Source organism: Protopterus annectens, chromosome 2.part0 (assembly GCF_019279795.1).
Source record: "Protopterus annectens isolate FY-2018-M chromosome 2.part0, PAN1.0, whole genome shotgun sequence".
Classification (NCBI taxonomy): Eukaryota; Metazoa; Chordata; order Ceratodontiformes; family Protopteridae; genus Protopterus; species Protopterus annectens.
The window spans coordinates 564,949,225-564,975,374 of record NC_056728.1 but is presented as its reverse complement, the minus strand read 5'-3'; the positions used below and the strand labels follow the sequence as shown (position 1 = coordinate 564,975,374).

Below are 26,150 nucleotides of genomic sequence, written 5' to 3'. Positions count from 1 at the left end.
TCTGCACTTTCAGTAGAGTTAACGGAATTGGTAGGGACTTTAAGCTTGTCAATGTATCACTCACTTAGGAGCAAGTAACTTGTCTTAGAAAATTTTCTAAAGGTACCTTGGCTGGAAGGGATCTCTTATTTCAGTATTACTTTGAAGAAACTGTTTTATGGTCAGACCTAACAAGTGATGAAGACAGACAATGGATGGTGCAAGACGCTTCCATAACACTAAGAGCAGCCAAGATGTTATTTCGCTGTTCCAGCACATTTGTAATGACAAAGTTCAGGACTCTCTGTACTTGTGCAGTACTGGAAGGATAGGTTTCACAGTTTACAGATGGACAGTTTAGATCACTTAGGAAAATGGTAATGGGTTTAATACCATGTGATTCTAGTTCCTGTACATGAGCACTGTGGTTTTCCTGTGTCATAGAGGGACTTCTATAGCTAGGTAATATATGGCACGGGACCTTTGATTTTTGCCTCACTGACACAGCAAATTATGAATATCTAGACATTATCCAGAAAGTACAGTTGTGTACACTTACTATAAATGTAGATGTTTGAGTGTATTCAGTGTTTCAGTCATTACATTTGGGTAATCTGCTTGCAGGTTGCCCTCAGTCGGCCTGATTAACAAAGTCTTGGGTCCTGTGTCGGTTGCTGTCCCTTCTTCCATGACATCGGTCGTCAGGGGTATAAAACATGCAATATATTAACCAAACTGAAGCCAGCAAACAGCAAAACGCTTTAATGTCTTCTGGTACCTCGGCTGAACATAGCCTTCCAGGATTGGACGCCATGATTTGTCTTTTCTGGGTTACCAGGAAAAGCCTGGAGTAGAAACCTTGTCCCTTTTCCTCCTCTGGTAGCAACTGAATAGCCCCCATGCTTAAGAAGGAAAGTACTTGTTTTTGAACCTCTGCCCACTGATTTGGGGGCAGGTCCAGCCACCCATTTGGTGTTGGCAATGTGTGGAAATGAAATCTGTATCCCTGAGACACTATATTTAAAACCCATTTGTCTTGGGTTATGAGCTCCCAGTTCTTTGCATGAAGAGCAATCTTTCCCCCCAAAGGGGCGGTCAGAAGATAAGTGTTTGGAAATTTTAAAAGGAAGTCATTGAGACTGTTTTACCATAGGGGGTGTCTTGTTATTCTCAGATTTGAAAGTGGAGGCCCCCCACTGCTTAGTTCTGAGAGTCCCCTGGGACTGAAACCTAGGGTTTTTGCTGTGTCTGGGTTTGGCTTGAGAAGATCTGGAGGGGGCTGGAAAGGACCAATTCTTAGTAGTCCAGTGCCTACTAAATCTAGGAGGTTGCACTTGTAAAAAAATCTTTAACAGTTTGCATATATTTAGCTTTATCTTCCATCTTTAAGAACTTCTTCAACCTTGTTGCAAAACAGGCGGTCCTGATTTAAAGGAGCATCCAACAATTTAGCTTTAACATGACCAGGCAAAGATTGCTCCTTAAGCCAAGCATGCCTTCTAAGCACAAACCCAGTAAAAGCAGCCCTGCCAGAGGCCTCTAAAGAATCAAAACCACATTGCAAAGTATGTTTTCCAACTTTTTCAGCAGAATGCATTAAGTCCTGTAAATCTTTATTGTCCACAGAGTCAGGAATCAACGTCATTTTCTGTTTAAGCAGTCCAATGACAATGTTGCTGATATTTTAACATATGAAATTGGCAGTTTAAAGCTCCAATTGCCAAGGTTGCTGAAGTATAAACCTTTTTAACCCATCTATCCAGCGCCCTGAAGTCTCTATCAGAAGGGGTAGGATTTTTAGCAATAGAGGTCTTAATGCCCTTGGGTCTCTGAGAAATAGTCTCTGGAACTGCAATAGGATTTTTAAAAAGGAACCTGTCGGACTCAGGAACCCTGTAGTATCTGTCAGGTTTACTAGGAGCAGGAGGCAGGGAATCAGGGGCCAAACTGGATTCAGAGAAAACGTCATCAGTAATGTTTAGTACAGGAGGAGTAGCCAAAGGCCTATGCTGAGGTAGAAGCAGCAAATCCTTAAGCCTCTTTTTTGAATCAGAAAGTTCCTGGCTTTCCCAGTGAAAATGCTCCCTTAAAGTATGCAAGGTTTCCCAAAATAAATATCCTCAGGAAGGGAAGCAGAGGGAACAGAATCTTCATAAACCGGTAAGGAGAAACCCAGGTCATCAGAAGAAATAGAATCCTGATCAGAAGATTTATAAATCAAGCTCAGCCCTAGGCATCTTTCGGGGGGGGGGGGGGTTTGACTACCCCTGATTAGAGTAATTAGATCTTCAGCCATTTTTATCATTTTTTTAGGCATAGGGGCCTGAGCATGTGGCCTGGGCATCGGTTTTTTAGACATGGATCGAGATTTAGGCCTTAGTAATGAAGGAGGCGTCGATTTAATATGCAAGTTCGTAGGCCTGAATACACCCTCAGAACCCGGTGCCTGCACAGCGGCTCCGGACACATCCAAGGTAGAAACATCTGTGGGTTCCATAGTTGGAAGTATCTCGCGGCATACCGGTCTCCGAATGGGTCTCAGTAGAGGCCTGCGAGTCAGAAGTAGCTGGTATCAGGGGCTGCAAAAGCGCCTCACTGAATACCGGCGAACTGGCTTAGCAGAAGCGTCACAGTTTAGGACCTCAGCAGCCTGTCTCTGTCTTTATCTTTGCGTTTTTTCTGAATACCGGTAGTCGGATGGCTAACAGATGACATTTCTGGATAATTAAACCGAGAACTGAAATATTTAGAGGCAAAAATATACAGACGACGGATAGTGCGCTGAGTAAATAAAGCACAAAACCATCAGCAAGGTACGTCGTGGTCAGGGCCTAGGCAAAGAATACAGTACGAATGAAAATCTTTATGAGGTTTTTGCTTTCCACAAATAATGCAATTATTAACTTTTACTGACATCGGTAAGGAGCAAGAAAAAGTTTCCCCAACGGGGTTCTTAGCTTTAAGTTGAAGATTTCGGTTCTGAAACTCGAAAACGAAAATTTCAGGAGTCAGCCGACCGGCACTTGCGAACTGCTTCTGCTTCGGGCACCGCACGATGAGAAAGACTGATGTAATGGCGTCGGCTGCATGTTTTATACCCCTGGCGTCATGGAAGAAGGGACAGCAACTGACGCATGACCCAAGACTTTGTTAATCAGGCCGACTGAGGGCAACCTGCAAGCAGATTACCCAAATGTAATGACTGCAACAGTGAAACACGAAGAACATCAGTATAATCCACTGATAAGGGAAACTGCATTTAGGTTTGTTCTAACCTATTTTAGGAGGGGGGAGTTGTAGGAGAAGCAGATATCTGGGTAGCCTGGACCAATTGGCAGATGCTAGTCAGAAGGATAGAACATTACAATTGTGGACGACCTACAGCAGTTTCATCCACACCCACAAAATGGAGGGAAAAAAAAAGCACAATTTCCATGACTTCAGGTGCAAAGAAAGTACAAGACTGCATTCACATCAAGTGTTGTAATGCACCTCACAGCTTCTAAGCCCACTACCACCACTACTGCCATTTTATACAAAATGTTTTACCAGCATAATTTATAAAACTCCAGAAAAATTATTCAAATATTTTGGATGTATTGATCAGTTATACCTCCAACCAAATCAGCCTTCAATGTTTCATTAGAAGACAAACTAAGTGTCAACAGGATAACTTGCATTTTAAAATAATGGATGAGAAGAGCTACGAAATACCATTACAAAATACTACATGAGAGACAAGGTGGTGGCTTCCTGGAAAACATCTCCACTAAAGTCAGACCCTATCACCTTTAGAAAAGATATCTGTCAGGAACAGTAAGCAGGGAGAATGATTAGTCAGTATGACCACCAGAAGTAACATGCATTTATGTCTTATGCATATCGACGTTTGGAGGTAGCTTAAACTAAGTGTGAACTAATACAAAGAAAATGTGGCCAACTGCTGGCTGATTACTTGTAAGCATAAGCCACAAAGACCTGTGCTACACAGCCATGTTTTAAAAGTGACTCAGTAGAAAGTAATTCCTGAAGAAAATTAAAAGACTACACCACTGACATACTCTGTAAAAATGAGCACTTAGCACAAGTTAGCAATCAAGGAGTACACACTGCATAGATGATTAAAGAACTTAAGAAATACAAGTAACATACCTCCTCCTCTACAAGTGCCCTCTTTTGGGCCGACCAGCTGTAATCTGGGTAATGTGTTACTGTTGTGGCACTGCCAAAATCGCACAGTTTAATGGTTCCTTGATTACTAATCAACAAATTCTCTATCTGAAAGTAAAAGAAGGAAATAAAGTAAATTCACTAAAATAAATTGCAGTAAGTCAAATGACACAATACAATTGATTTTTACATTAAAATGCAACTTTAACCTGAGATGCTCAACGAATCAATGAGATATTTAACAAATTCAGGGTCTACACAGGCCATTTAACAGTTTGCCTTATTATTGTCCCTATTGATTAATGCATTTTTTAAACCAAAAATGTAATAGTATTTTGCAAAATGTTCTTTTGCAGACCTACTACACCTAGGTAAATAAATCCACATCCTACAAACACTTAAATGAAAAAAAGGGGTCTTTTACCTTTGATTTCACAGTTGGTAATCTAGCCAGTAAATTATAATTTCTGGTGTTAATAACATGATCCACAAAATATATACCCAATTTAGCAGCCAAATTGCAATTCTTTAAACATTTATACATCAAAATCAAATATCCTCTCAAAAACCTATATGCAACTGAATATAACGACAGACATTTAAGTCTCTCATCATAAGGCAAATACTTAAAACCAGTTGCCTGTCTCAAAGGTTTTGTGAATGCATTCTAGGATCTTTAACTGTGAGATGCACAATAGACCCCCCCCCCCCACAATTTTCAGTAATAAGTCGCATTCGGGTTATATACATTTTAATCAACACCTGTCCGTCTCTGTTGCAAAGGCAGTGGAATAAGTTCTTAACAGGACCATAACATTTTCTAATATTTGCAGGGTTTACATCACAATTCAAATTAGAATCCACCATAATAACTAAATATGAAATATTAAAGTTACTCGTCCAAAAGTAGCAGCCAGAAAAAGCTCCAACAATGATGCAAAAGGTTTTTTATGTTTATGCCTATGATGCCTGTCCTTTTACCAAAAAATTCCCTGCAATCTTGATATATTCTTTATGTCTGAAAGCATAAAGGATCAAGATTCGGAGCTATTTTTTAATTTAGGATTGGATTCCTTCCACCTCAGTTTGCCTACTGTGTGACTCTTGAACTAGTCAAGCCACTTAACCAATTTCCCAGCTATACCTGAAAAGGGACACAAGTCTAGTATTCCTACCTCATAAACAAATAAAATAAATCTAATCTTGTCTATGTTGGACTTCACAGCTAATCAGCTAAACAGCACTGACATAATAAGTACAGACTTAGTGTGTAAAGAAAGAGTTAAAAAAAAAAAAAAAAAAAAAAAAAAAACACAAACATGCCTACATAGAACATGTTGCAATGCTCTTACTTCAGCAAGAGCTGTATTCGAGTTAAGTCAGCGAAAACCTGAGGAGTGTTTTTTTAATGCTTTTATTAAATTCATACATTTTAAATACTGATATTGTATATACACACATTACATTTTTTATATTAAACATTTTTAATAATTCCCATGTATTTATACAAGTTCTTTTTTTAACAAACGTTCACTCAAACGTTACTTAAATTGCTCAAGTCCTGCATTTCTTTAAATTTCACTCCTGCTTCTGAAAACTACTCTGCATGTATTGCCCTCACAAATTCTTTTTGCTTATACGTAATTTGCTTATTCACTTTTCTAAAGATTCCACCTCCAATTATTTTCTCTTTTACAATATTCAATGCTTCAGTTACGGCTGGCTTAGAACTTGATTTCCATGTTCTATTAGACAATTCAGTTCCTATATATTACATTAAAATGATCTGTTTCCTTAAATAAAATCATTTGGTCCCCCAACATTTCTAAGAAAGTACTCTGTAGGGATATTTTTTTAATCCGCCAACTCATTAAATATCCTTATAAAAAAACATTCCAGTTACCTTTCACTTTCCCATCACACCTCCAACATTCAGTATTGACCCCGTGAAAAATCTCTGAATCCAGGTTGAGGTATAAAATGCAAGGAGCTTTTTGAACAAATTATTCCATCAAACAGGTGAATTATTTAGTGCAAGCAAAGGACAGTATACTTGACTTTGGTGAACGCTTTTTGCATCATAAAATATAAAAACTAAGAGATGAATGTTCATAAGGAGGTAAAAAAAAAGAACAAAATAAAGATGAATTTTTGAATGTATCCAGAACCCTAATATGTGTCAGATGGTTCACAGCACAGAACCAGTGGCAGTCTCCTCCAATGAATCGCAAGGTAAATTAAATAAATGTTAAAAAAACTGCTAAGAAATTAATGTTTTTGCCTTTAAGCATAGCCATTCTAATGATTTTTAAAACTAAATACACATTCTTCCCCAGTGAATGACTTTTGTGCTTCCTGTACAATACAACACTAAAACCTGTACTACTGGAATAAAATTTTTCCACTCCTGAAAGTAAACTATAGCAAAACAGTTCATGTGACTCGGGTCAAGCAAGCTTCATCTGAAAAAAAGCAAAATTAGAAGTTATGTACCTACCATAACGTTCCATGTTAGTTGTCTTCTCTCGCCTTCTTTCTTGCTGGATGGGTTCGGAGCCGATCCTCGGCTCCGACTCGGCACTTGCTAAGCTCGAGAATCACTTTTACCAGCTTGAGGCAGCCCTATATCCCATGATGCAAGGCGGTAATTACCCAGATCTCGTTTGGTATCAGAGGAAAAAACTGCCCGCAATCTTTCCACAAGGAAAGAAGAACTAACCTGAGAAGACTGTAAGGGAACCAGGTAACAGAGATTCAGAGCTAACTGGTGTCCAAGGGAGAACAATCTCCCAGAGAAAAAGGGAAAAATCAAGGTCTGCCCAGGCTAGGGGGATAGGAGGGAGGGACGCAAGAAAGAAGGCGAGAGAAGACAACTAACATGGAACGTTATGGTAGGTACATAACTTCTAAATGTTAAGTTGTCAATCTCGCCTTCATTCTTGCTGGATGGGACCGCGTCCCTAGCACCCCTATCCTGGGTGGCTCAATGGAATAGACTCTTGAGAACTGTGGAACCAAAACTTGCCCTGTTCCTGGAGGCCAAATCCAATTTGTAATGAGAAACGAAGGTATGAGGAGTGGCCCAAGTGGCTGCTGCACAAACAGTATCCAAGGGTAGACTAGCCTGAAAGGCTGTAGAAGTGGCTAGACCTCTAGTAGAATGTGCTTTAGGTTTTGAAATCAGTTGTTTGCCCCTAAGCTGATAAATGTCAGAAATGGTGGAAGATAGCCATCTGGATAAGGTTACTTTAGAAACAGGAAGACCTTTCCTATTTTCAGCATAAGAAAGAAAAAGCTGATCAGATTTCCTAAATTGCTTTGTTCTGTCCAAATAATATCGGAGTTGGCGATGAACATCTAGGCAATGCAAACTTTGTTCTGCCCTATTAGAATGATTGGGAAAAAATACAGGAAGGTCAATGGATTGATTCAAATTTGTTTTAGAGGCAACCTTGGGCAAAAAGGATGGATTGGTTCTTAAGGATACTCTATCCTTGTGGAAGACCAAGTAAGGGGGACGAACACAGAGAGCATGTAGTTCCGACACTCTCCTAGCCGAAGTAATAGCAACTAGAAAGAGTGTCTTCCAAGACAGAAATTTTAATGAGCATGTAGCAGCCGGTTCGAAAGGGGGAAGTATCAAGGATGCCAGCACTAAATTTAGGTCCCACTGTGGTGGAGGATCTCTAACAGGGGGTTTAAGTAGGAACACCCCTCTGAGAAAGGCTTTACAAAGCTTGTGAGACATAATATTCTGGTCTGCAAATCCGACATGGAAATTAGAGATCGCTGCCAACTGGACTTTAACTGTGGAAGAAGAAGAACCGGAGTGAAAATTTTCAGCTAGAAAGTCCAAGACTGACTGAATAGGGGCAGTAAAAGGGTCTATGTTCTTAGACTTTGGCCAAAAGGAGAAACGTTTCCATTTGTTAGAGTAAATCCTCCTGGTAGAGGACTTTAGAGAAGCTACTATGATATCTCTAATGGGGTTAGAGATCATAGGAAGCCTGGCTAAGGAAGGAAGTGGAGCAACCAAGCGGTGAGGCTGAGGGAACGAATTGATCGGTGCAGTTGACCCGACTGGTGGGTCAGATGATCTGGAACTGGGTCCAGATGTCAAGGTTGCACCACGAGATGGCGATGAAGGAACGGGAACCAAATTTGTCGAGGCCAGTAAGGGGCAATAAGAATCATTTTGGCTCTCAAGACGGTAGCTTTCTGGAGTACTTGCGGTATTAACGGAAAAGGGGGAAATGCATAAAAAAGTCCCCGGGGCCAATCTTGGGTAAGAGTGTCTCTGGGGGGGGTGGCCCAGAAGTGGAAAGAGAGAGAAGAAGTCTGGGCATTTGCTGTTTTGGGAGTAGCAAAAAGGTCGCAGCATGGGCGGCCCCACTTCTGAAAAATCTCCTCCACTATGGATTGTTTGAGAGACCACTCGTGAGGCATGAGTACAGCTCTGCTCAATCTGTCCGCTATTATGTTGGTTTTCCCAGGGATATGCATTGCTACCAGAAACCGATGAGAGGAGATCGCCCATTGCCAAAGTCTGAGAGCTTCTCAACACAAGGGATAGGACTTGGTCCCGCCCTGCTTGTTGATGTACCACACCACGGACATACTGTCCGTGTGAACTGCAACAGTTCCTAAGGGAAGAAAGTCGTTGAGGGCTTGCAACGTCAAAAGCACTGCTCTCATCTCTAGGACATTTATGTGCAGGTGGTATTCGAACGGTTGCCACGTGCCATGAACCATCCTGCCCTGATAATGCCCCCCCCACCCGATCAGGGAGGCATCCGAAGTGACCGTGGCTACCAGGGCTGGGGGGGACAAATTGTCTGCCCTGATGGACTAGGGGAGAAGAAGTCCACCAGGATAGATGGCTCTTGCAGGTCTGTGTCACCAGGATCTTGTGACGCATGGGAAGCTGCTGGAAGGACCATTGGGTAAACAACATCCATTGTAGGAGACGCATGTAAAAACGGGCCAGAGGAAGAAGTGTGATGGCGGCTGCCATGAGGACCAACCTGGCTTGTACCTTTTTGCTGGATAGGATGATCCGAACGTGGTTTTGGATATCTAGAATTCTTTGACTTGTTAGGTTTGCTGACATCCGAGTAGTGTCTAGATCTGCGCCTATAAAGGTAATAGATTGGCAGGGCGATAAGGAAGACTTTTCGAAGTTGAATGAAATTCCTAACTGACCGCAGAGACGTAGAGTATAATCTCTGGCTTGAAGAAGTTGATGCCTGGTGGTGGCTGAGAGGAGCCAGTCGTCGAGATACGGAAACACCTGGAATCCTTGACGTCTCAGGTGAGCCGTGACCGCTGCCATGCATTTGGTGAACACTCTGGGGGCTGTAGTGAGACCAAAGGGCAGGGCTCTGAATTGAAAATGACTGGTTCCCAGCCGAAAGCGGAGAAACCTTCTGGAGCAAAACCTTCTGGAGCGTCTGTGGATTTTTATGTGATAGTACGCATCTTGAAGGTCTATGGAGCACATCCAGTTGTTTTTGCCCAGAAAAGGCAAAATCGATTGAAGTGTGACCATCCGAAATCTTGTCTTTTGACAGACTTGTTTAGTCTGCTGAGGTCTAATATTGGTCTCCAGTCTCCCGTCTTTTTGGGGACCAAAAAGAACCTTGAGTAGATTCCGGATTCTAAATGGCCTGCTGGAACAGGCTGGATGGCCCTTTTCTCTAGAAGTTTTGAAACCTCTAGCTTTGCAATTTCCCTTAGGCCGGGTGGAACGTCTGGAAGGGATCCTTTTTGAGGGAAGGGGCTTTTCTCGAAAGGTATTCTGCAACCCTCGGATATGATCGACTGTACCCATTTGTCTTGAGAAAGGGAGAGCCAGGCTTCTGGGTACAGTGACAATCTCCCCCCAACTGCCTCCAAGGGTGGGCAGTCGGGTAACACCTCAGGGATGCTGGAAGGGCTTGTCAGAGAGAGGCTCTCTGCTACCCTGGTTCTGCGGACCCCCTCTGCCTCTAGGGCGGCATCTGTTATTACCCCCTCTGCCTCTGGGGGTAAACTGACCACGTGCATCAGGCGTGACTCCCTGAGATTTTCGGAACCACATTCCCCCCCCCTTCTGACCTTTGGGGTAAGGTCTAGAAGGGGTGGAGAAACGGACTCCTATGGCAGAAAGAGTCTTGCCGTCTTGCTCGCACCTGGTCAATGTGTCCTTCACCTGAGGCCCAAACAAGGTTGTGCCATCAAAGGGAGAATTTGTGAAGGACGCCTTAAAGGGGTCTGCGAAATTGCAAAGCCGCATCCAGGACTGATGTCTGAGAGCCACTCCTGTGCCTGCGGCTCTACTCGCCCCATCGGCTGCATAAGAAATGAGCCGCATGGAGGAGTTAGTTATGGAATTTAGGATTCCCAGCCGAGAGGCAATCTTCTCTTGAGCCCCCGCAGCTGACGGATCCTGTACTACCTCACCCAATTCTTTGAGGATGTCTCTTTGAAGTCGGGTGAAGTGACACAAATAATTCAGCGAACGCATAGCAAAGGTCGCTGAGGAAAACATCCGCTTACCATACCTGTCCATGGTCCTAGACTCCTTGTTAGGAGGATGGACTGGTACGGAAGGATCTGCAAGTTCCTTTTTGGTGGCGGCTGCCACCACCATGGCATCAACCGGAACACCTTTCATAAGAAACTGTTTCTCAGTGGGGGCCGTGATAAATTTAGAAGGCCTCCTGGGGACTGGTTCCACAGAATCAGGAGATGCCCACGCCTTTCGAGCTATCACATCCATGAGGGGGTCGAAAGGCGGAGACACCCAGGAGGTGGAGGGTCGAGATCCAAAAGCCTCCAGGTATACAGACTCATCCTCGGAGGGATTAATGGAGGGTCAGTTTCCCCTCTGTTTGAGTTCGAGGATGTCTGAAAAGGAGACATCCTCAGAGGGGGATCTTGGGGACCCCTCCGACTCATCTAAGTCGGTATCTGATGTCATAGACTCAGGGGAGTCTAAGTGCTTCCTCTTGCAGGTCCTCTTACGCGGGGGCTCTCCTGAAGGATCAGGAGAAACCTCGGAAGAGGAAGTTCTTCCCAATGGGGAAACCTGGGGCGATGGATCTCTGGGTCCGGGAGCAAGAGAGTGGGAAGAGACATCTACAGGCACCGTGGAGGGAGGAGCTAAAGGAACCGACTGCTGACTAAGCTCGGGGGCTAGCACATTCCTCATCACCTCGAAGGCTCCCCTCCCAGGGAGGACCGAGAGCCCCCGCTCCGAAGAAACAGGGATCCCCGGCCCCACCAAAAGGTAAGGCTCTGAAGCAGATGGCGCCGAGCTCACCAAGGCCGAAGCTCCGAAAGGGAGAACGGGGTCGGACAAGGGTCCGATGCCACTCGCCCCCTCGGAACCGAACAGGGAAGCCCGACGACCGGATCCCTTCAAGGACGGTCTCAAGGAGGAGATAGGAGTCGAAGACGACTGAGCCGAAAGGTGTGGTATCGGCTCCGAAGCAGCAACAGTCACGGTACCAATAATCTCCGGCTCCGAGCTCTGTAGGAGAGTCGAAGGAGGAATTTCAGGAGGGTGTGGAATAGCGGTCGTCTGCTGAGATGGGCTATGGAGCATCTGGGCCAGTGCCTGTGATTTTAGTAGTCTACTCACCAGTCTCTCCAAGTCATGGCCTGAGAGCCTGGAAGACCTTGATGATCGGCTCCGATGGCTCCGCTCCAAAAGTAAGGGGGAGGCTGGAGCAGAGTGGATAGACTCCAGTGAAGGAGATCTAGATCTCTTCCTCGACTGAGCCATCGGAGCAGACGAAAGTACAGTTTTGTACCTACCACAAATGTAGATGTCCGATAGGTATGCATCTGCAGTCATCACATATGGGTTGTCCTGCCTCAGGCAGCCCTTCGGTCGGCCGGATTCCAAAGTCTGGGTCTGGCCTCGGCTGATGTCGCACTTTCCCCGACATCAGAGCGTCTGGGGTATAAAAGCATCAGCCGACGCCATTTTCCTCAGTTTTTCTTGCCCCAGATGCCCGGTGCCCTCTAGGAAGGCTAAATTTGGAGAAATGCAATAAAATTCCAAATATATGCAAAAATATATATATATATATATGTATGTATGTATATGTATATATATACACATATACACAAACAAATACATCATAATAGATTCCCCCAGCTAGCTAATAGAGGGGTAAGCACCCTAGGAATACGACAGAGGGGAAGGAGGGAGGGTAAACCTGACTGCAGATGCATACCTATCGGACATCTACATTTATGGTAGGTACAAAACTGTACTATGTCCTTCAAGGATGCATCTGCAGTCATCACATATGGGTAGAATACCATAGCCAATCTGGGGGTGGAGGTACTAAGGAAAGGATGGTGTAGTTAAGATACCCTGCAGGACTGCTGTAGCAAAACCTGCTCTGGATCTGGAGTATAAAGGTAAATTGTAATGCTTGGCAAAAGTATGCACGGAGCTCCATGTAGCAGCTTCTAAAATGTCCTTGGTAGCCACCCCTCTTAGGAAGGCTGTGGTGGTGGCTGTGGCTCTCGTGGAATGAGGCCTAATGTTTGCAGGAACAGTCTTTCCATGAAAGGAGTAACAAAAACGAATGCAATTTCCTATTCATTTTGAAATTGTCTGTTTTGAAATTGCTTTTCCTTGTGCCCCAGCAGCATATGCTACAAACAATTGGTCAGTCTTTCTGTAACTTTTAGTTCTGTCCAAATAGTAGCGTAATTGTGTATGTCCAGAGTGTGTAGAAGTTTCTCCCCTTTATTTTGTGGATTTGGGAAGAATGTAGGCAAGTGAATTGCTTGGTTCAAGGATACCCTGGATACCACCTTTGGCATAAATGTAGGATTGGTTCTCAATGAAACTCTGTCTTGATGGAAAATAAGAAATGGCTGCACTGCCATTAAAGCTTGTAACTCAGATACTCTTCTTGCTGAGGTTATGGCCAGAAGGAATGCAGTTTTCCAAGACAGAAACTGTAGATCCGCCGATGCTGCTGGTTTCAAAGGGAGGAAGTGTTAGTTTTTCCAGCACAAAGTTAAGGTCCCAAGTAGGTAAAGGTGGTTTCCTTGGAGGATTGATGTTTTTGATTCCTCTCAGAAACTGTCTTAGGAGAGGATGCGAGAAGACAGATGGATTAACATTGTATTCTGCTGAAATTGCTGAGGCATGTATCTTAATGGAAGAATAAGACAGGCCATTGTGGAACAATTCTGCCAAGTATTCCAGTATATGTGCCATGCTCATCACTGTCACATGTAGACCTTTTGTTGTGTTCCAAGTGAGAAATCTTTTCCATTTTGCTGAGTATGCCTTCCTTGTGGAAGGCCGGCGAGCTTCCATAATGATCTCCTTCACTCTCTGGGATAAGTTAGGTATTCTCCAGGCAGTTAGCTGCAAGGTTTTCAGGTTGGGATGCAGAGTCTTGAAATTGTTCTGCGTCAGTAGAAGTGGTGGCCACGGTTTTGTCTGTGACATGCTCTTAAACAGCGAGTACCAGTGCTGCCTTGGCCAGTCTGGAGCTATCAGAATCACTCTTGGCTGCTCTGCCCTGATCTTCAGTAAAACCTTGGTCATTAATGGGAGTGGTGGGAAAGCATACACTTTTAGAGCTTTCCAGCTGAAAGAGAGTGAGTCCACTTTCCATGCTTGTGGGTGGTATGTCCTTGAGCAGAATGTCTTCAGTTGATGATTGTGGGGTGAAGCGAACAGATCTATCTCCGGCCTTCCCCATGATTGTGTTATGAGTAAGAAGATATCTGGGTGCAGTATCCATTCGTGTGCATCCATGGTAGTTCTGCTTAAGCTGTCTGCCAGTGTATTGTCTTTCCCTGGCACGAACTGGGACTGCAGTTGTATATTGAGTTTCAAGCAAAGTTCCCATAGATTCATGGCTAGTCTGCACAGAGGGTAGGAATGCGTGCCTCCTTGCTTGTTTATGTACCACAACTGTGGTGTTGTCTGTCCTTATGAGCAGGTGGCCTTGATGAAGGAAAGGTATGAAGACCTCGATTGCGTGCATCACTGCCAGCATTTCCTTTTGGTTTATGTGCATGCGCAGCTCTCTTTGAGACCATAGCCCTTGGATACATTTGTCCTCCATGTGTGCTCCCCAACCTCGGTCTGAAGCGTCCGTGGTGATGGTTTGGTTTGCTCTTGGTTTGCTGAAGGGCAACCCTCTGTTCGACTGGCAGGCTTGAGCCCACCACAGGAATTCCTTTTGTAGGCAAGGAATGAGTTGGGATCAAAGTTTCTAAGCTGTGACTGTGCTCCATACACTCCTTAGGTACCATTGCAATTTTCTCATATGCAGCCTGGCTTGTGGAATCAGAAGTACGCAGGATGCCATGTAACCCAGGGCCTGCAGGATTTTCCTTGCAGTCAGCTGAGTTTGTCTCGTCAGATTCTTGAAGTAATCCGGAAGTTTTTTTTTTCTTCTGTGAGAAAGGCCATTTGGGTGGTTGTGTCTAGATCCGCACTCAAAAAGGTTATTCTTTGGGATGGAACAAGTCTTGATTTTTGGATGTTGACTGTGTATCCCAAGGCCTGTAAGTAGGTGGATGGCATAGTCCAAGTCCTTTAACAAAATTTTCTTGTTGTCCGCTTGTATAAGGCAGTCGTCCAGATATGGGTAGATTTGAATCCCCTGAAGTCTGCAGCGTGCAATTACTGATGCCAGGCATTTCGTGAATACTCTGAGCGCAGTAGATAAGCCAAAGGGCAATGCTGAGAATTGATAATGCTCTGATCCTGCAAGAAATCCGAGGTGTCTTCTGCAACTTTGTCGAATAGGGACATGCAGGTATGCCTCCTTGAGATCTAGAGTCACCAGCCAAGACTCCTTGCCCAGCATGGGAAGAAGTTGCTGTAGAGTCAGCATTTTGAATTTTGGCACAATGAGGTAAGTATTGAGTGCGGACAAGTCGAGAATAGGCCTCCATTGATTTTCTTTTCTTGGAACAAGGAATAATCTGGAATAAAATCCTTGGCCTTGTTCTGAAAGAGGTACCTTTTCTATGGCTTTCATTTGTATTAATTTGGTAATTTGCTTCAAAGCCTCTGTCCTCTGATTTGGTGGCAGGTCTGGCATTCCTTTTCATTTTGGCAATGTGTGGAAATGGAACCTGTATCCTTTGTCTATTATTTGCAGTGTCCATGTGTCTCTTGTAATGTAATGCCAATTTTTTGAGAATAAAGAAAGCTTTCCGCCCAGTGGTGCTTCTAATTGAGCCCTGGTCGGCGGAGTCAAAATAAAGTCATTGAGTCTGTCCTGGTGTAGCAGTTGTTCCTGCACTACCTCTCTGGTTGGGAGGCTGCCACTGACTGCCTCTGTAGGAGCCTCTAGCTTGCCCTCTACCTCTGGCACGCCTATTCCTGCCGTTCTGGGATCTGTCTGAGTCCGGAAAGGACCAGTTCTTAGTAGGCCAATTTCTGCTGAATCTTGGTGGTTGTACTTGCAGAAAGTCCTTGACTGTTTGCACAGATTTTGCCTTTTCTGCAAACTTCTTTAAGACCTCCTGAGCCGTGGAACCAAATAATTTTTGCTTTTCCATTGAAGCATCCAGAAGCTTAGCTTTAACATGGTCTGGTAAAGATCGTTCCTTCAGCCAGGCATGCCTACGTGTAACTGCCCCTGTCATAGCTGACCTACATGAAGCTTCATAACCAAACTGCAAAAAATGGTTACTAACCTGCTATGAGTTATGTACCAGGTCCTGAAGTGATTTACGGTCAAGGGGTTCAGAAGAGGACAGCTTCTTATGCAATTCATCTAACAAATACTCTTGGTACTGAATCATATGAAATTGACAATTTAATGCCCTCATGGAAAGAGTTGCAGAAGTATACACTTTCTTACCTCATCTCTCTAAAGCTCTAGACTCCCTTTCAGAAGGTAGAGGATTTTTAGCAGAGGCAGCTGCAACCCCTTTTGGGCCCTGGGAAATTGTTTCTGGGTCTGCATAGTGGGCCTTGTACAGGTGTAGATGAGAATCCGGGACCCTGTAGTACCTATCAGGTTTGGCAGGAGCCAGAGGGAGAGAGTCAAAGGCTGTACTAGCATCAGAGTACACATCATCAATAACATTCAAAACAGGAGGTATAGCCAAAGGCCTATGCTGAGGTAAATGTAAAAAGGTTCTTAATCTCTTTCTAGAATCAGAAAATTCCTGGCCCTGCCATTGAAAATGTTCTCTCATAGAGTGTAGTGTCTCTCCAAATGAAAACTCTTCAGGAGGGGAGGCCAAAGGAATAGATTCTTCAGCATCAGAATCCTCGTAGGCCGAATAAGCCTCCTCCTGGGGGTCTGACAAAGCAGAGCCATCCGTGGACTCATCTGAGGAGTGTGGGTCAGAGGGCTCAACCCTGGGCCTTTTGTCTGGTGGTGGTTGACAGCCCCTGTCCGGGTGAGGTTGAGAACCTCTAATTAAAAAGATAAGATCCTCTGCTAGGCTGAGAATCTGTGAGCCAGTAGAAGGTCTCTGAGAGGAAACCTTGGGAGGCAAAGTTTTAGTAAGTTTAGCAGCTTTAGTCCTAGAAAAGGCCTTAATGGACATGGATGCAGGGGGTCTGGCTGCACCACGTGCAGGAGTAGACTAGTCTAAAAGAATGGTGTCGGACATTTCCTGGACACCGGTTTCAGTAGGTAATTCAATAACCGACTCGGCCGGGGCCTCCGGGACTGAGGTAGTCGGTTGAGTGGTTTCAGTAATAGGAAGCACCAAGGACTCTGTTTCAGCCGAAACAGAGACACTCGCGGTAGGCCTGACCGTGGTTTCAGCCGAAACCGTGGGCCGCGTGTGTCTGTCCTTGTCCTTCCGTTTTTTAACCAAATATGAAGTCAGAGTCTCCGATGGCATCTTGTACGCAAACTTAGCCCCAAAGAATTCCTCTGCAAACTCCGACCGACGTCTAAGAGTTCATCGGTTGAAGGAAGCACAGGCTGAGCAGGCCGAGACATCGTGGTCTGGGCCTAGGCAAGGGAGGCAGTAAGGGTGGAAATCCTTATGAGGTATTTGTTTCCCACAAGTTAAACAGTTATTTACTTTATCTGACATCGGCTGAGGCAAGAAAGAGTCCCCAACAGGGTACTTAGCTTTTTCGAAGTCTTCGGTAGCTGAATCACAGGAGCTGGCCGACCGGCACTTGCGAACTGCTTCTGCTTCGGGCACCACGCGGCAAGAAAGACTGAGGAAAATGGCGTCGGCTGATGCTTTTATACCCCAGATGCTCTGACGTCGGGGAAAGTGTGACATCAGCCGTGGCCAGACCCAGACTTTGGAATCCGGCCGACCGAAGGGCTGCCTGAGGCAGGACAACCCATATGTGATGACTGCAGATGCATCCTCGAAGGACATCCTTCGGTTCCGGTTGGAGCAGACAGCTTGTCGGCTCCGAGCTGGGATAGAGATGTTTCGGCTCCAGCCGGAGCCGAGACATGCTTCGATGCTAGGGTATCGGCTCCAGCCGGAGCCGACACAGGTGCCGAAGCCAGGGTATCGGTGCCGATCGGCGCCGGTACTGAACTTTCCAAAAAGGAGGGATCGGCTCTGGACGGAGCCGATGTCGACTCTGGTGGAGTCGGAACCAAGGCCACAGACTTGGACACCGAAGTCTGGGTCTTGGATGGCTTAGAGGGCTTCCCGGAGCCGACCTTAGCCGGGGAGCTCTCAGGCTTGAGAAGACCCCTCAGGATCAATTTATTTCTACGTTCCTGCAGGACTCTCTGGCTGAAAGAATGACAAATAGCACAGGAGTCCTGCAGGTGTAGGGGTCCCAGGCAATAAATACAAGAAGTGTGACCGTCTGTCAGAGACATCTTCTGACAGCACAAGTCACACTTCTTAAAACCTGAGACCCTAGTGTCTTTTGACATGACTGAGTTTGGACACAAACACACACACACTCAGTCCTTAAATACACTAATTAAAATAAAAACAGACACACACCTGACAAAAATCCTGACAGGAAAAAGTTAGGGAGGGTAGGGCCTAAGGCCTGACTAACAGAAAAATATGAAAGGGATCGAGAAACTAATGGGAATAGGGTCTAAGTGAATCGGTGAACTAACTAACTATAAAAGGGGAAAAAATTTGAAAACTGGGATAGCTAAATCTCTTGAAAAAGAGTAATGAAAATTCACTTACCAGGAGCTGGTAAAAAAGGTGACCTCATGAGCGAAGCGGCAAACGAGACCTGGGTAATTACCGCCTTGCATCATGGGATATAGGGCTGCCTCGAGCTGGTAAAAGTGATTCTCGAGCTTAGCAAGTGCCGAGTCGGAGCCGAGGATCGGCTCCGAACCCATCCAGCAAGAATGAAGGCGAGATTGACAACTTAACATCTATTATTTGATACTCTTGACCTTAATGGAAGCTTATTACTTACTGTAGCTTTTAACTCTGACTGCAGAAACTAGATTTTGCTAAGGATGATTTCACTGGAATTCAAAACCATGCTATATATCTAACTCAAATAGGAGCTTCAGTTTTAATGGTGGTGGTCTTTGTGACAGCTCCTCATTCCAAATTTGGAGTTGCAAAGTAATTTTGGAAATAATGTACTACAAGAAATAAGAAACCAGTGCACCAAACATAAAAATAACACAGTGTGTTATGTATGACAAAGACATCTTTTGCCATTTCTTTTTATTCACAATGGGCGATATGTGATGAAGGGTGATATAAAAGCTGGGTACAAAATACTGACTGCAAGCTGTAAAAACTACTGCTAATATATGTAACATGTAATACACGTAAAACATACATTCATTAATAAAGCTTCTACAGAGAAATATGTCATAATAGCACATGTTATTATGATGAAATTACATGAATGGAATATTAAGAATAAAAAGGCCAAGCCTTTTTGCAAAATTTTTTTATAGTCTTCCTTCTTGCATACTGAAGAGAGACCCTAAGAAAGTGGTTTGTTGCAGACGGGTAGTCTGGTCACCTGCCACTGCACAGTTCAAAAGGTCCCAAATTGAAACCTGGCATGGCTTAAATCTGGTCTATGTGAAGAGAAAGAAAAATGCAATATCTGTATAATAATGCTATTACTTTAACCACGCCGATACCATGCTGATATCTACTTCGTATGAATGTGTGTGTTTCGTTTAACTAATAAAAATGCACCTCTCTATATACACTCCTAACAGATTTGTATTTAGAGGTGTCTGCACAGAGTGGAATCATTCTATGACATCATGATTCCATACTGCCATCAAATTAATATGCGATTTAATTAAATGACACTTACAATACTTCCCATATAGCTTTCTCAAGCTTCCAAATGCATGATGTGATTGAACAAAGAAAAAAAAAATATGCTGCCTTCAATACTTCTTGGATGTCCCAATATGGTAAGATGGAATACATAGGGCCAATATGGTAAAGTGGAACAAAATAAACAGAACAAACTAATCTGACCGCGGAAAAAAGCAGAATGAGATGCAAAGACAAAGAAGTAACAAATAAAGAAAGGACACAGGCAACTGGAGGACTTATCACATACAAGAAAAGATAAAGCTAGTGTTATAAGGAAATTAAATAACCTTAAATATGAATCAGATATTTTAACTATTAAGTTGAAGCAGAATGTGTGAAAAGTAATGAATGTTGGTGGTTAAGGGGGACAGAGAAGTGCCAAGTTCATTTGTTCACAGGTTTATACTATGCTAACACCACCAGGGTCTTTGAAAGCCTAACCTTGCAACCCAGCCCAGTTTTGACAGAGTACACTGGACACCTACATGATGGGGTAATGTTAGTAAGGAGGTAGACAAGGGTAATGTGTTGGGGGGGGGTATGTTAATTTGGGATTAGTTTGCTTACTGTCTGCCTCAGTCCATTAGAGACATGGCTTCAGACTAGGAATAAATTTGTAATTTCCCATCCAACGGTCAAGATTTCTTTAGAATAGGGTCAGGGAGGAAAGAACAGTTGTGTAAAACCTTACCATAACCACAGATGCCCTTCTCTTCTGTGTTGCAGTATTCTTTACATATGGGTTGTATTCCGCCCGTCAAGCAGACATCCGGCCTGTATACAAAACCTTATTTCCACTGCCAGTACATGGGACATCGCACTGTCACAGAGAACATTAGCCGTAAAAAGGATATGCGCATGTACCGTCCTCAGAATAACGTAGCCCTATGAGGTAAGAATACAAGGCTACATCACAAGTAGTGTAATAAAGAACAAGTAGTAGGACAAAGGCGGGAGGGACAGAATACTGCAACAGAGAAGAAAAGGACATCTATGGTTATGATAAGATTTTACACAACTACACCAAGTCCTTCTATTCAATGTTGCAGTATTTACATATGGGAGAGTGCAAAAGCTCAACAGGGACCTAGGAATGGTGGAAGACTATGTAGAAGCATTTTCTACATATCCATTGAGAATTGCCCTAGCAAATCCTGCCCTGGATCTGGAGACAGTGTCTAGCTTGTAATGTTTTTGTAAAAGTATGAACAAAATGACCAACTAGCAGCTTCCAAAATGGAATGAGTATCTAGACCTTTGAAGAAAGCACCAAAGGAAGCAACAGATCTGGTAGAATGGACCTGAACAGAAGATAAGGACTTCCCATGGAAGTCATAGCAAAATGCAATGGCCTTTGAGATCCAGGAAGAGAGTTCATTTGGAGACAGATAAACCCAGAGCCCTGGGATTAAACACAGAGTTGATCAGACTTCCTGCTAGACTATTTTGTCAAAATAAAACCTGAGCTGTCTATGCATATCCAAAGAATGCAGAACCCTCTCACTAGGGGACTGAGGTGTGGGAAAGAAAGTGGGCAACTGAATGGACTGATTAAGGAACAACTCATTCACCATTTTGGGCATGAAAGATGAATTAATTCTCAAGATTCTTGTAGGATACTCTGCCCATGTGGAAAACCAAAAAGGGGGGGGGGGGTGAAGCCATCAATGCCCGAATCTCAGAGACCCTTTTAGTAGCTTTAACCTCTGATAAAAGTACCATTTTCCATGTGCAGAGCTTCAGAGAAGCAGAGGCCACTGGCTCAAAAAGAGCCTGAGTGAGCTTTTCTAAAAAGTGAAGTTATATACTCACCATAACATTCCATCAGAGTTGATGCCCTTCATTTGTCTTCAACCTGTGGATTATCGATCTGTCACGGATCTGACTCAGCCACATATCACAGCATCTGATCCGAGCTCCAAGCTCCTCCCCTACCCATAATGCCAGTCTCCTTCCTCCCTTCAGATCGAGCTTGCTACCTAACTTAGCATCCCAACCAGACTCAACACCTTGTCCTATGCTAAATATCTCCATAAGCAAGAAAAAGGAGAATAAAAAGTACCCTTGTAGTGACCAGATCCTCTACTAGCCAGACCACCACACAGTCTGTACAAGGCAAGAGGGAGGGTCGGGTGAAGAAAAATGAAGAGCAACAACTCAGATGGAACGTTATAGTTACTACGCAACTTCTTTAGCTGAAGTTGTTGTCTTCATTTGGTCTTCAATCTGTGGGACAGAGTACCCAGCTACTAAACACCTGGGAGGCCCTCATAGAAAGATATTCAGAGCACGGCGGAGCCAAAGGATGCAGTGTTCCTGGATATGATCTCAAACTTATAATGCAAGATGAAGGTATGTAAAGAAGCCCAAGTAGCTGCAGAGCAAATGTTATCAAACAATACTCTGGACCAAAAGGCCAAGGAAGTAGCCACAGATCTAGATAATGCACCTTCACATGACCTGGTGGGGAATAAAACCCTAGCAGAATATGCCAAGGTAATACACTAGGAAATCCAATGGGCAATGGTGACCTTCAATACTGGTTTCCCTAAAAAGGGCTTCAAGTAGGAAATGAAGAGTTGGCGAGATTTACGAAAAGATTTAGTCCTGTGAGGGTAAAAATGCAACTGTCTGTGGACATTCAACAAGTGCAATTTATATTCTCCCTTATTCTGAAAATTTGGGAAGAATACCGAAAAATTAATCACCTGATTAATATTGGACTCCAAAGCTACCTTAGGAAGAAAGGATGGATTAGTATGCAAGGATACCTTGTCCTTATGAAAGATCAAATAAGGGGGCTTGACCGACAATGCGTGAAGCTCCAAAACCCTCCTGGCAATTGGAATAGCAACCAAGAAAGCAGTCTTCCAGGACAAAAATTGAAAATCTACTGAGGCTGCAGGCTCAAAGGAGGGACAATACAAAAGCTTGCGAAACCAATGTAAGATCCCATGGTGGCGTAGGGTTCCTGACCAGAGGCTGAAGTAGAAAGGTGCCTTTTAAGAAGGCTTTGTAAAGCTTAGAAGATATAAAGGAAGCCATGTTATAACGCAAAAAGCCTTTCTTTTTTATACACATACAGCATGAACAACTCAGAGATTGAAAACACTATTTGTAAATTTTGGCCCATTCTATCTATTAATGATGATCTCAGAAAAAGTATTCCCAATAAACCACAATTTGTAAGAAGAAGGGATTGCAATTTAAAAGAATTATTAGAAAGGGAAACATTATCTAGCAGCAACAAGAACCAACTTACCATAAATGCAATTCCTGTAACCAATGTTGTTTTATGTTAAACAACAAAGGTATATATTTAAAATCCAGAAATATGAACCTATTTCCATCAGGTCATTTTAATTGCAATTCCAAAGGTGTGGTTTATTTGGGGTTCTGTCAGTATTGCTTACGTTTTATGTTGGTAAAACGGAAAGAACCCTAAAAAGAAGGGTATATGAACACACCTATGAAATCAAAAGTAAAAAAGAATCGAATGCCTTTTACAAGCACTCTCTAGTTTGTAGTAACGTGCTTAAAATTCTTTGTTTTGGAGCAAGTATTCAACAGTGTAAGAGGGGGTGATTGGGAAGCATCCCTGGAGTTTAAAGAATTGTTATGGCAAATAAAATTAAATGCCACAAAACCACCAGGGCTTAATGATGCCATCTGTATTAATAGTGCCCTCAAACTCCGAAGAGCCAAACTTTAAAATTTAAAACTTTAAAACTTTAAAATTTAAAATTTATATATGGAAGGATTTTTAACATTCACCTGGTTATGCTTATAGTTGTATCATCATATATTCATATTACATTTGTAACAAATATTTATAGAATTATTTTTAAGTATTTATTCTTGTATTTAATATGCAAGATAACTAATTACAATATTAGAACACATAGTATAATTTAAGAATATCAATTTATGCACAGTACCTTAACATTTTTAACTTTTTAGCTTTTTATATACACATTTTTTATTTAATATTTAATATGACATTTAACTTAAATACATATTTAAAAATATTTAAATTATTTTTGCATATGAACAATAGATTTAAGATTTAGAATTTAATAATATTTGTAATTATTTATTTATTAAGTTCATTTACAAGGTGTATAGATTTTATGAATGTCATAAATTGTTTTGTTTATGTGGACCCTGCAAGTATTTGAATGTATAGCCTTAAGCCTTAAAAAAAATGTTTTAACTCTTTTAAGAAGTAAGAGCAATTAAATTACGTAACATGATTGAATAATTGAAAAGGCATAGGTATATAATGAAAGCACATTTCTGGTTTTATTGTCTTGATAAAGCCTGGGAGAGCCTGGGCGAAAACGCTTGACTGCATTACTTTTTAAGTGAATTTTCGACTGTGGATGTTTTACGTGGAATAAAGAAACTGTTGTATCAAATCAACTGTATCCTGGTCCTGCTGATTCCCTGGTCGTGAGCCTTTTCTTATTGGTGATATTCGTTGTGTGTTTCACAGATTTTGTAGCCATGTTATAACTTACATGGAAGTTTGAAATCGCTGCTAGTTGGACCTTGACCATAGAAAAAACTGGCACCTTGCTGAAAAATTCCTGCCAAGAGTTCTAAAACTGTAGAAACTGGGGCAGTGAAATGATCTAGGACACACTGTGAAGCCCAGATTGAAAAATCTCCATTTGCTGGAGTACACCCTTCTGGTGGAAGACATATGAGCTGCAATCAGAATCCTTTTGACGGGTGAAGATAACCCAGGAGCCTGACTATCATGGGAACTGCAGCAGCAGCCAAGCAGTGAGCTTCAAACTGACCTGGTCTGGCTGGGGAAGCCCTCAAAGATGAGAAATGAGATCCAAAACTGGATTCAAAGTCAATGGTGGAGTCACCAGATGATACCAAAGGGAAGGGAAGCAGACTTGGCGAGGCCAGAATGGGGCAATGGGGATATGACTAAGCTCCCCAGCCTGTGAACTTTCTGAAGAAATTTGGGTATCAAGGGAAGAGGAGGATAAGCATACAGAAGACCGGAGGGCCCAGCACTAAACAGAGCATCTCTGGGGGCTTTCCCTGGTTGGGGGGGGGGGGTTTCGGAGCAAAAAACTCATTGAATTTTGCATTGGAAGGAGAGGCAAAGAGATCACAGCAATGCTGACCTGGCTTGAAAAAGATCTGTTTCACTACCAAAGGATTCAGAGGCCACTCATAAGGCATCAAATAGACCTACTGAGCCTGTCCGCTAGAATGCTGGACCTCCCAAGAATGTGTGTTGCCATCAGAAAATGGCAGGTGGAGATCGCCCACTCCCACACTCTCGTGGCTTTGCGAAATAGGGGATAAGACCTGGTTTCCCCCTGTTTGTTGACGTACCAGACCATGGACATATGGTATGTCAGGATCGCAATCATCCCCAGGGGAAGATGGGCATGGAGAGCCTGCAACACTAAAAGCACCACCCTCATCTCCAGGAAACTGACATGTAGTGGAGTCTCATAGGGGGACCACATGCCTTAGACCATCCTTTTTGAAAAGTGCCCCCCCCAACCTACTAGGGAGGTGCTCATGGTCACCATGGCCAATGGGGAAAGCGGAAGAAAGGGATGGCCCCAGAGGAGATCCAGGGAACAAATCCACCACAGAAGAGTCCCTGCACACCCGAGAGATTTGAACGGGGTAAGACAATGGAAGATCTAACATGGACCGTTGAACCGCAAGGGTCCAGTGAAGTACCTGCACGTGGAACCAGGCCATGGGTTAAAGAGTGATGGTGGCCGCTACAAACCTTAACGCCCTTAATACTATTCCCGCTGTCGACGACTGAGCTTGAAGAATATCGAGGACATGTAGCTTCAGACACTGGATCCTAAGGTTATAAAGACCTTGGTGTGAATAGTGTACAACAGAGCCCCAATGAAGTCTAACACTAACTGAGCCAGTGATGATTTGCAGAGATTCATGGTTATATGCCAAGTTGTTGGGCTAAATGAAGTGGGGAATCTCTCGCTTGGCAGAGCTGATGCCTGGAGGGAGCAGCAAGGAGCTAATCTTCCCGGTAGGGGAAGAACTGAAATCCCTATAGTCTCAGGTGAGCCACTACCACTGCCATCACTTTGGTAAACACCCTGGGAGCTGTGCTGAGACCAAAGGGGAGCGCTCTGAACTGGTAATGATAGGCTTTCAGCCAGAAGCGGAGAACCCTGTCCATTTTGATGTGGTAGTATGCATCCTGGATATCAATTGAGCCCCTCCATTGCTCTCCTGCAGAAAGGGCAGAATAGACTGAGGAGTGACCATCTGGAATTTTGTCTTGGTGACTGACAGGTTCAAGATGGAAAGATAAAGAATAAAAAGTTATGTACCTACCATAATGTTCCATGTTAGTTATCTTCTTCTCGCCTTCTTTCTTGCTGGTTGGGTTCGGAGCCGACCTTCGGCTCCGACTCGGCCATTTTCTAAAGCTCGAGAACTACTTACTGGCTCAAGGCCTCCCTATATCCCACAAAGCCTGGTGCTAGACCCCCAGATCTTGTTTGGAAGACCTAATACCATCATAATACAAGAGGACAACCGTCCCAATAGCAAAAACTTCAGCTACAGGGCTGAAGAGAAAGGTAGAGGACATAATCGGTAAAGACTCAGCCAGTGACAAGACCCGTAGGAGGACTATTCTCGGTCCATCTAGGCTACGGGGATGAAGGGTGGAACGCAAGAAAGAAGGCGAGAAGAAGACAACTAACATGGAACGTTATGGTAGG

At 43.5% G+C, this 26,150-nt stretch overlaps 1 protein-coding gene across 2 annotated transcripts in view; it reads right to left on the bottom strand.

The window, feature by feature from the left end:
- The window catches only part of GAK (cyclin G associated kinase), a 2,484,892-nt gene that overhangs the window by 1,979,721 nt on the left and 479,021 nt on the right, over positions 1 to 26,150 (bottom strand). For both annotated transcript variants that reach the window (XM_044060934.1, XM_044060933.1), the window contains exon 6: positions 4,132 to 4,257. In XM_044060934.1, the coding sequence (XP_043916869.1) occupies positions 4,132 to 4,257 (126 nt within the window). The remainder of the gene's footprint in view (positions 1 to 4,131; positions 4,258 to 26,150) is intronic.